Here is a 12,377-nt window from a genome sequence, read left to right as displayed (position 1 = left end):
GTCAGCAAAACCTGTTCTTAATGATTAATTTTTTTCACTGTCATTCAGTTTTCCATCCGTAAAGAAAAAGTTACGCACTAATTATGTTATAACTTTTAGGTTTACTATCGTTGTAGTTGGTATTTACATAATAATGATTAGTAGTGATGTAATTGGTAGTGTACATGCTAACTTAATTCAAGGATGTTGGATATTTTTCCTTTCCTGTGTTAATTATAGGAGATGTATTTTTAGATGGTATTTATTAGAACAAAGTTGCATTTTAGTTCGCAGTAAGTGATTTAATTATTACTATTATTTTTATTATTCATTATCATCATTTTTATAATTATTGTTTTCAAAGTATAGGAAGATCGCAATTCTTTGCTAAAATTTTACGTTAAAAAAGCCGTTCAAAAATTCCATGCCCACTAAAATTTTGAATTTTTAAATTTCAAAATTACTTTTAAATAACTAAAGTTATGCCATTTAGGAGCCGATAACAGATAAATTAGGCACTGCATTACGGATCATTATTTTTGCTTCTTTGCAATCACACATTTCTTTGCAATCATACATGTTTTGAGATAATTCGCTTATCGCAAAATCAGTTAAAAATATAAAATTCAGTTTAAATGCTTCGCAGACATAGAATTCAGTTAGAAACCCATACAATACTTTCCATACCTCATGACAGCTACATGAACGCTTGAATACTCACACATAAAAATATGTTGATAAGTCTCTGTTACTGAATATTTCAAATTACAATTGCAACAACTCAACCTACTTAGATCGTGCGTTTTTTTAACTTCCTTTTACAAAAGAGGAAGTATTGTATTCGCGAAAAAAATTTCACTCAAAAATCGGCCTTAATTTCTATTTTGCTCACCCCCGAATGAATGCTGGTTTTTTTTTCGACTCGACCACACGTGGATATACGCCTTGGAACGTACAGACACACAAAATATCCATTTTGACGATCCCCGAGTTAATTACAACGAGTTCTCTCGTGACGTCTGTATGTACGTATGTATGTGCGTATGTGTGTATGTATCTCGCATAACTCAAAAACGATATGTCCTAGAAAGTTTAAATTTGATACGTGGACTCCCAGTGGGGTCTAGTTGTGCACCTTCCCTTTTTGTTGCATTCGGATGCTCCAAAGGGGGTCTTTTGCCTCTTTTTGTGGGGGAGGGGTCATTGTTAATTTCGATGTAAACTGAAATGGTGTTATAATTTGACGGACACTTGGCGATATATTGCCAGTCTTTTGGTCGCCAACTTTTTTCGACAACTTGGCGACAAAGTTGGCAGATTTTTTTTTTTTTAAATCTGGTTTCGATTTGGCCACTGTTGGTGATATTTAGAGAGAAAACTAATGAATCACATTAAAATTGCCAATAATGGGAAAATGACATTAAATTGGAGTAAAAGGAAGTCATGTGATGCACACATCAGCTCGTTTATTAAGAGTAAAAGCTTTAGAAATGGATTGAAAATACAAGTAGTACTCAGTTTTAGTATCTACATTAGAAACTTTAATGTTACAAGGTCAAAATGTTATGAAATATTACATTTGAAGTTTCTTAGTTAATTTACTTAAAGTCTCAAAAAGTCTAGTATTTTTTTCTAGTTTTGATTAATATAAGGGAATTTTCTTACATGAATTTTATAGTACTTATTCTTTAACTAAAGAGCAAAAATATTTTTAATTCGTATTTCCTTGCTTTCATAAAATAAATATTTTGAGTTATTTCACCTTGAGAACTTCGGAAAAAGAGTGGGAACAAGTTGAGAAACTCATGAAATGATCTTCTTGAATTTGTATCCCGCAAATTTTTTTTAAATCCATACTTCGCAAAAGTTTATTCTAGAAATTATTTAACTTCTTCTTACGACATTTCTGATGTGTAGTAGTGGAAGCAGCAGAAAATTTCCGGTGTGTCAAAGTAGTCTTACGCATTTACCGCTAGCAAATTTCATTGAAAAGGAACAACATCGAGGACTAAACTTCTATCAAATACTAATATACGATTAAGTTGACGGACCGAAATGTTTTTGACTATACAAAACCACCTTAAAAATAAAAATTAAAAAAACAAAAAAAAAAACGGAAAACTCGTTTTTTTTTAAACTTCAGAAATTTGTACTAAATTATTATTTAAAACGAAAAAATTGGAGTGTTTTTTACTATTACTAGGAACATGTTATGTTATTTCAACTAATGAACTAATTACAATCGTGCCAAATTTTAAATATGTGCGCATAATAGTATTTATGTGTACCTAAAGTATCAAAAAAGTTCATTTCGAGAATTGAGATAAAAATAGATTTCACCTTTGTGAATATTCTCTTATTGTGGCATTTCAAGATTTCTTTGGTAAACTTCCTTGGTTGCAGTTTAACAACAAATAATTTTTACGTAAATGAAATACACGAAATAATAATAATAATAATAATAATAATAATAATAATAATAATAATAATAATAATAATAATAATAATAATAATAATAATAATAATAGCAATAATAAAATAAAATAATCATCCAAGCCTTTAATATGTACAAGCTCAAGTAAGTTGAAAATGCCCATAACTCTATTTTCAATTAATTTACGACTTTCGGTTTTCAACGAAAAAGGAAAATTTCACTTAACGTAAATTTTACGGGTTTTCCAGCGGTGCAACATTTAAAACGTTACAATAATCCCTTCGCATAACACGAGGAATTCTATGGAATTTTTTGGTTTAAAATTTGAATCAAATGAATCAAATTTGAGGAACACTTTGATTAGCCACCCCCCCTCCAACCCCTATGCTCTAAACTAATTTTGGGCTACATTTCATGAAAATTGATCGAGCTATCTTGGCTCTAGGAGTGTCACAGACAGACCTACGTGCGTCGAAACAAACTTACCAAGTTTCAGTTTTAGATGAGAAATCATAATATCAAAACAGATTATCTTAAACATCGCGAGAAAAGTTTTTCTTATTATTTTTTAAAAAAAAGTTGCACTTCTAAAGCTATTTATTGCAATGTGTTCAAACCAAATTAATAGAAGAGGACTTTCCTACATCCTAACTGATAACAACTCGGTAATTAAGCTTTTCTGAGTGCACCAAAGCACCCACTTCAGCAAGATTAACATCACTTTCGATTGTCTCGGATTAACAAAAATAAGAATAAACGCCGGATGTTCCACGCATCCCTCATAACGTTCCGCACGCACCAACAACTTATCTCCTCAATTTAACTAATCTCGTGATTGGTGGGTTAGATGGGAAATCTGGAAGATAATTCGCCAGAACAAGGTGGATCCTCCGCAAATTAAAATTTCCACTAAAAACTGGTTGTTTCTTTATTTCAAAGCGAGAGAGAGAGAGCCTTCGGCAGTAGGTGAGTTGAGGGTAATTGTGGGTCACTGGGGTAAACGTGGATTCAGCGAGGAGTCGTCGTGTTTTTGTTCCATATTAAGCAGACGGATGTTGAAGATCCTTGAAGCATCAATGCCAAGGCCGCTCTTGATAAGGTGTCGGAACTTGAAGGCGTTCTTTGGCCTTGCTGGAAGCTTAGATCTTGTTTACATTGTCAGGTTTATTTACCTCTGGGGTTTTAGGTGCTTCATTTCAAGTTCTGTTAGGTGTCCCATAATTGGGTAATAGGAGGTAGAAGGGCACCTTTAGCACCTTACTATGTTCTGGTACAGTGTATTTACATCACACAATAAAATCTCATTTGCTTTGAAAAGATTTTCATGAATGTATGCGTATCTTCAATGAAATAAGTGTTTGGGTATTCTTTTATTGAATATGTGTAAAATAAATAAATAAATAAATATATATATATATATATATATATATATATATATATATATATATATATATATATATATATATATATATATATATATATATATATATATATATATATATATATATATATATATATATATATATATATATATATATATATATATATACACATAGACTTCGTATAGAGACTATTTAGTTTCATACAAAGATGTTTTTGATGTTTATGGTGCTAGATAAATAAAAAACCAAACTTTAAAATTTTATTTTGGCAGTATATTGGCTTAAAATAAATGAATGAAAACTCTTATTCTTGCAATATAAAATTAAAAAAAGCTATTTGCTATTTTGTAGCAGAATAGGTAGGAAAAGAATTCAAACTTAAAAGATCCGGAAAATCTTATTTATCTTACACAAAACAAATGTTTGTGTAACAAACTGCATACAGGTAAATATAATAGACGAGTGATATTTTATAGTTTTGGCCAGTTTATTTTTTTTAAGCAATACATTACAGTTATAAAACAGGATGAATGTTTAAAAAATACTGTGCCAACAGTGAGTAAATTATTTCTTCTTTTAGACGACATGACTTCGATTATTTTTGATTTAAAAATATCCTTACTTGAAAAAGAAAAAAAAAAGTATATATTTAAGGCATTAGATTTCCCTGATTTAGTGATTTATAATCCTTTTTTATGAGCAACAAAAGTATTTTTTTTTCAAAGGAATTTTTATGTACGAGTTTAAGCAATGTTTGAAAAAACTATTGTTAAAATAAAAATTAAAAAAAAAACTCATACGTACAAAATTTCTAAAACTGAACAGCTAAGAAAAGTTACAGTATTTATTTTCAAGTATTGATGTTTAGAAGTAGCTTTTTTTAAATTAAAACTGAAACACTATTAATAGTATTGCATTAAAGTTAAATATTTACACGTGTAATTGCATGCTTAAAATAGTAGATTTCTTTAAAAATAAAGAATGGTGTTTTGAAGTTCGTCAATTACAAAGAAATTACTAATTGAAAGAAAAAGGTTATAAGAAAACGTTTGAAAGTTTTGTAGAAATAATAATGCGTTTGGTCCTGGACATATGAACTTTTTATATGATAAAACGTCTTAAGTGAAAACTTTTTAATTGCGTTCGGTTTTATATAGGTTAAAGTAAACTGCCGGGTATGGCCCTAGCTGTGTACCAATGTATCTGTACTTTTAGTTTTTCAAGTTATCAAAAAAATGATTTTTATAGTAAGTCTGAAAAAACTTCAGTAACTTGTAGAAATACTCTTTGACTACAAATTGGACGCTCATTTAACGCCAGAAGAATTGCTTTATTGGTTGTATTTTTGTTTCAGTTCAAGCGATAAAAGAGCACGTGAAACTAGAATAAGAAAATAAGTTCAGTTTTATGTGCAGATTCAATGTTTAGTAATAATTAATACAAAGGAATAAACAACACGATAATAAAATTTATTTATGTAACTTCTTGATTCAAACATGTATCTTGACATTTTATCGTACTCATATGGTTTTGAGGTAACCACATAGGCATTCAAGTTTTATCCTAAATTCTGATCCTGAACTAGTACCGGTTTCACATTTATTACCTTATCTGTGAAGTATTATTGCATGTGCTGTGTACATAATGCTCCATCCCATCTGAAACGCACATTAATTGGCGTGTAGAGAACGTGTCGCTATGTGATGTTGTTGTTATTCATTAGTCATTTAACCTGAGGGGACGTTTTTTAACCTGATCTTCCATTAGTTCCAGTTGTCTAATTTTGGATAAAACACAGCTGTTTATTTTTCCATGTAAAATACTCATAAATCAAAGTACCTGTGAAACTAAGAGACCTGAACAATAAGCCAAAGGGCTTATTATTTAGTTGCAGGTAAACTATTTAACTCTTATTTTCAACTTCGTAATCTCCCGTTAAAACTGGATTCTCAAGCAAATAGCTACTAATGAATTATTTTCCAATTTTTCCTAACTATGTTGCAACGTTTTTATTGTTTTTATATTTTTGACTGTTATCAATTGTAGCAATTTTAATGTTTTTAAAATAACATTTTTCTTTTCTCTCTTTACTTAGATATGGGCCAAAGAAATTGATAGTGCTCAAGATCTTCAGCAAGAAGAATCTCTTCAACTTCCGGCCGAACACAGAGGGGACTATGGAGTGGGAGATTTTGGGAATGGACTTGTTCCTCAAGGGCACGACCCCTGGCCTGGAGGACGGCCAGATATGGCGCAAATCAAAGCACTCAATGTAAAATGTGAGAAAAATCACATGAAAGTGTACATAGAATTTGACAGACCATTCTATGGTATGATATTCAGTAAAGGGCATTACAGTGACCCTAAGTGCGTCCACTTACCCCCTGGAACAGGACACCTTGAAGCCAAATTTGATATCTTCTTAGGAGGCTGTGGTATGACCAGCAGTCAAGGTAACGGCTACAATCAGCCAGATCAAAGCACTGGATTGTTTATTGAAAACACAATTATTGTCCAATACGATCCTCAAGTTCAAGAGATTTGGGATCAAGCCAGAAGACTTCGATGCACGTGGTACGATTACTACGAAAAGGCGGTGACTTTTCGACCTTTTCAAGTCGACATGTTGGATGCCGTCACAGCCAATTTCCTCGGAGATAACATCCAATGCTGGATGCAGATCCAAGTCGGAAAAGGACCATGGGCAAGCGAAGTAGCTGGAATAGTTAAAATTGGACAAACAATGACTATGGTTTTAGCTATTAAAGATGAAGAAAATAAGTTCGATATGTTGGTAAGGAACTGTATCGCACATGATGGTCATCATCAGCCCATTCAACTTGTGGATGAATACGGTTGCGTTGTAAGACCAAAGATCATGAGTCCCTTCCAGAAAGTAAAGAATTTTGGTGCTTCTGCTTCTGTGGTTTCATATGCCTATTTCCAAGCCTTCAAGTTCCCAGATTCTATGAATGTCCACTTCCAATGTGTAATTCAGGTGTGCAGATATGAATGTCCTGTTCCACAATGCGCTGGAGAACTTGGAGGAGGTTACTTACCTGCACCGAGGGATCCATCCTATTCCGAGAACAAGTTAGTGTCATACGCAAGTCCCGATGGACACGCTGAAGCAAATCCACATCAAGCTCTCTTGGCCAGTGATCATGATCATGCGCTTGATCATCATGTCGAAGCTGGTCATGGTGGGGACAAAGAATATGGTCCAGTGTTCTTCAATCGACAGGGAGAGCAATTGCCTGGTAAAGGTAACAACATCAAAGTTGGTGGTGGTTATGGAGTTGGGGGTACGGGTGGCATGCCTCGGTCTCTTAAAGATCACAACAGGAAGAGACGTCAAGCCAAAGAGCAAATGACGGATATTCCCACTCAGAAAGTCATTCAGGTCGTAGCACCAGGCGATGTTGCTTTCAGTTTGCCAAGCGAAGAGAAGGAGACTGTTGTATATGCCACCCGAGCCGACGGTGAAGGCATTTGTATGTCAATACCTAGTTTTGCTGTTGCTCTGGTATTCCTATTGCTTCTATTGGCCATTTCAACTTTGGTGGCTGGATTTCTGTTTATGCGTGTCAAACATCTCACAGCGAAGGAAGATAATTCAATATCTTACGACAATACCGAATTTTTAAAAGTAGCTGTACCAATGGCTCATTAGTGGATTCATTAAAGTGTTGTCAAGGAAAGATGAGTGGAACTGATCTATTCCGATTACGTGTGAGGAAAATAAAGATTGCTCATGGTAAAGAATTTATTAGTGTATGAATTGAAGTGCCGATATGTCAAGTGAACATTTAAGACATGAACATGTGAAATGTTGCTGAATCGAACATTAATTTTTACAAGGCGATTGCATCTCGCCAAAGCGCCAGCGATACTTGCCTAGTTCCTCGCGATATTTATTGTTATTTATTAACAAGGTGAAATAAACTGTGTGATTATATATTCGACATTACTAAAACATGTTTTAGTAATCCATCGTGAATGTAACAAGTTCTTAGCAAAAGATACTTCAATTGCTGAGGAAATATAGTGTATATAAGAATGAAGGTACATTTACGTAGAAAGAAATGAGAAGCTTCGCCATATATCTGAGCAGGATTCATTTTAATCTTATATTTTTCAACGGATAAAAACTTTTAGCACAGATGAACTGTGACTATTGGTATGTGTATGGTCGCAATCTTCTGGGACATCAAACGAATTCATAAACTGGTTGGGTACATCTTTTGTTCCAACCTCAAGAGTGTTTTTCTTAAGGAAATTCTTGTCTTTTATTCATACATGTAGTAGATACATCTAGCTACAGGATTTAATATTTTTGAAAGCATTCATCTTCCATATAGAGGTACACGATATTTTTTCAGGATAAAAAAGGCACAGGAATTTATGTTAATTTTGAACACTTTCTTGTTTTATTGAAAAAGGTTTTAAGTGCTATCTGTATCGACGTTCTGAATATTCCAACATGAGAGGAAAACAGAAGATGACGACAGCCTTTGAAAAGATACATCAATTATTTTCAGTGCTGTTAAAATAGGATGTTTCAGTAAAAGTGTCTGTTTTCGCTTACGAGTGCCTGTTCTCCAAAACAATTAGTTTGCTTTTCGGAAGAGAAAATACTTAAAATGTATGCACATTAATCAAGGACGTTTTGACAAAAAAATACATACATATTTTAAGGACTATTAGCTTATAAGTTCAAAAAGAAACTCATTTGATTCCTTTTTATACATTTAACGTTTTACATGTTTCTGAAAGAGTGTTTCTGATTTGTTATTCTAGCTATGAAAATAATTCATAGCCATGCCAAGATATTTAGAAATCTCAATCGAGTACTTATCTTTGCTCTGGTGCTTTCTTTCCACATCTTCCTGGGTCTTCCTTTGCACTGGTTCATTGTTTGTTTTTGCCAGTGCAGAAATATTTGTTTTAATATCTATCACTGGAAATATTCTTTTGGAGTTCTCCTGCTCAAATATTTGGCTCCTTCACTAAAGCCTTACTATTTTTTTAAATTAAGAACAAACTCACTGTACTTTGTTGTGACTACGTTGTACTGATCTAGTGAAAATGTAATGTACAATTGTTGTAAACTCATTTGTAAATATTAACTCTTCAATCTCAAGTCTAGAAATAAATATTAATTAAAAAATGTGTCTAACAGACTTGTTTTAATTACTTAGGACATACTGATCATTTAATTAATCAGTACGCCCTAATTGGCATAAAGAATGTCTTTGTTGTCCTTCTCCTAATTTTGAAAACTAGTTTCCTCTCTCATTATGGAACTTTGCAACGTCTCAACCTTTTAAAACTGGTAGCTCTGAAAGCACAAGATTTCAGTATTTGTTTTTCTTAAATATTCCTCTTTTGCCTATTTTAATAAGAATGAGGAATTACTCTTGCTAGGACGCTCCTCCCATAAGATAAAGGGTTACAACATAATTTAGGATAAAGTTTAACAACATAATTTAAAGTAACATTTCTATATTTTATTTCAAATGTCTTTAATGTAAGTCTAAAGTACCCTAATGTCATTCCCTCATTTGTCCAAAATGAAACAAAAATTATTTCTAAGCAAACAAACAATAAGTTCACATTTTTGTGACTTTTTTTTAAAACATAGAAGATAAGCATAAAAAAATATTTACAATAAAATTTTCATTCAAAATCAGTTCGCTTAATTATTTTTAAGTTTGTCCCCAGCGGTTAGTATCATGCCTTCACAATAGTCCATTTCCTTTCTAGAATCGCAACGAAATATTTTTTCTTGTTTTAGCAAAATGCACTAATTTTCAGCTGCAAACCTAGAAAAATATTACAACATATTTGCGTCTTTAATTTGTCTGAATTTTTTACTTCTGACTGTAATCCATATTTTGCGTCCGTCGTTCCCACACATCTGTTTTTACAGAAAAATAATGCGCGGAAACTGAATAATCGTGTTACTTCCTCGTTTGAATATATTTGTATGTGAATAAACTCAAATGTCAGTTAGGGACAACTACTAAGAATCAAATTTCAATGAATTCGTCGTTCCGTCACTAGTGAGGAAATGACGCTTAAGTGCGGGTATATATATATATTGCTGATGGTATAATGCTTTTCAAAATATGTATGTATATATATATATATATATATATATATATATATATAATATATATATATATATATATATATATATATATATATATATATATATATATATATATATATATATATATATATATATATATATATATATATATATATATATATATATATATATATATATATATATATATATATATATATATATATATATATATATATATATATATATATATTTTTTAATAGGACCAATATTTTTTTCCATGAATCTGTTGCATATGTTTATCTCTATAAAAGGTTTCATCTGATTCCTCGCACTTAATGGTTGTGTACTTAATAAGCAAAAAATGACCCATCTACATGTCTACCTCTCTCTCTTTTCCTCAAACAATTGATCTAAACTTCCCACATTTAGAAAACAAATTGAAAGCTAGAGAAAAAATTATTCATTCAAATTTTAAAAGTAATGGGAAAAGTATTGAACATTATTACTTAGTGCAATATTTTAGTTTAATCTAATTTTTATGTTTCTTACAATAATATGAATTTATTGATATCATTAATTACCTAACCCCTTAGTTGCCAATTTTTATGCGAAAAATTCAAAAGAAATATTTTATGAAATGATATTTCAAATGTCTGTTATATGTAGGGAAAAAAAACGTCAGCCACTGGTGTCATGCCCCCACTCACATGTCTATTCCAGGCTCCCTTAGCCTGGTTACGCAACGGAACTTTTCCATTTTTTCCAAGTTTAAAAAGAGTACATACATAAAAGTGTTTCCATATTTTTTTCCCTTCTGGCTCCTTTGGTGCCCGAGGCAGTTGTTGTGATAACCCGAGCGTCCCTTATACTCGTATCAGGGTCGTACACCGGGGAGAAGGAACCATTGAGGTATATGTACCCAATCAGTTTTTTTAGCGGATTAGATGTGTCACAGTGGCATTACATTGATTAACCACTAGTTTAAAAACAGTAGGATATGTATTTACAAGAATCTTATGTGCTTTTATCCCGTTAGAGGATTGGAAAATGCTCTTTAAATATGTGCCCAAGCAACAAAATAATCTCAGAAATAAATCTCTCCTTTTCGATGAGTCTTCAATAGTAAAACATATTTTGTCATTTAAGATGATTCTTTTCTCGCTGAATTAAAAAAAATATGTTTAATTCTCACGAAATTTTTGTCAATTTGACGAAACGTTCTCTCGCAACATTTCGTATAAATCCATTTTTTCCAAGTATGACAAAAATTTCGTGATATCTGAGCATGCGTTTCTGAGAGTGAGCAGCTTAAGTACCTACTTTGTATATCCGTCGTTACAAGTTCAAATAGGATCCATTTATCTAATCTCACTAATTTTCTCAGCTGTGAAAATAAGGATACAAATCTAAGAAGCTGTTACCACACGCGGAAGTCAGTTTGGGCGTTAACTGTTGGTACAGATGGGAAAAGAAAACTGAACACGAAATCAGGATAATGGCTGACTATGCTCTGCTAACTCTTTCGTTTAGTTCTAGGCATGCCCCACCTGCGTGTTCTAACGAATCTCTCCAAGCGCGAAACCTTTATGTCCAGCATAATAGGCAGCAAAGATGCAGGCATCGTAACCAGGTCATACGGACTGCATGGCGCTTTCATGTAATCCAATACCCTGGTCATGCGAGACAATTGCACGTTTAGGTCTTTTATTCTCTCAGCAGTCGCCCAAAAGAGCAAATCTAAATTTTGAGGACTCAAGAAACAAATGCGCGCATTGCGGGATTATCTCTTTGGCGATCGATGCCGTATCGTTCTTCATCTGAGGATAGAATAAGAGGGCAGAAAACTTTGCTGTTTTTGTAGATGGGAGAAATTGTGCCATTAGGTTTGAAGATACTCTTGAAGAAAAGGAAAAGTAAACATTTATTCTTTTTTTCTAGTTTATACCACTTGGAGAAAGGACATACAATACATACATAGAGTATTAAGAGGTATTTTCAATGAATCTAAAACGCATTTCATGTATTTACAATTGGATACACCTAAAAAATTCATTTTTAGAAATTTGATTTTTTTATAGAATTCATTGCTATAATTTCCATAATGAATTTCACTCCTATAAAAGTGTCATGGAGTACATTAGATACACGTTTATTTTGAAAAAATAAAAAACCCTAGCTATATATGTCTTTGCCAGGGGTTCCCAAACAGTGTGCCGCGGCACCCTGGGGAGGGGGGCCGCGAGGCGTCCATGGTATCAATACATGTGTGGGTAACAGATGTCGAGTAGAAAAAATTATCATTTTTCAAATTTGCCGCGAATTGGAAAATTTCGGAATCCCTGGTCTAATCCTAGTGTAACCTAGCTTTTACTTTCTTTATCATATTGTCTTCATAAAACATTATGTAAGTAGATTCTGATTAATACATTACTAAGGTTACGATAGATCTTTCTTTAATAATGTTGGTCACTCTTATATCTGTCTTATG

The 12,377-nt window shown here is 32.5% G+C and overlaps 1 protein-coding gene across 1 annotated transcript; it reads left to right on the top strand.

Annotated features, from left to right (window-relative positions):
* Nucleotides 1–315: 315 nt before the first annotated feature.
* On the top strand, nt 316–7,468 carry LOC129217018 (uncharacterized; the record flags this gene model as incomplete). The annotated part of the gene is made up of 2 exons (XM_054851249.1): nt 316–342; nt 5,891–7,468. Coding segments are annotated over 2 exons (1,605 nt in total), but the record flags the coding sequence as incomplete, so codon positions are not given.
* Between the last annotated feature and the right edge of the window lie 4,909 nt (nt 7,469–12,377).

Source organism: Uloborus diversus, chromosome 2 (assembly GCF_026930045.1).
Source record: "Uloborus diversus isolate 005 chromosome 2, Udiv.v.3.1, whole genome shotgun sequence".
Classification (NCBI taxonomy): domain Eukaryota; kingdom Metazoa; phylum Arthropoda; class Arachnida; order Araneae; family Uloboridae; genus Uloborus; species Uloborus diversus.
The sequence above is the reverse complement of the archived record's forward strand: the minus strand, read 5'-3'. Positions and strand labels throughout refer to the sequence as shown.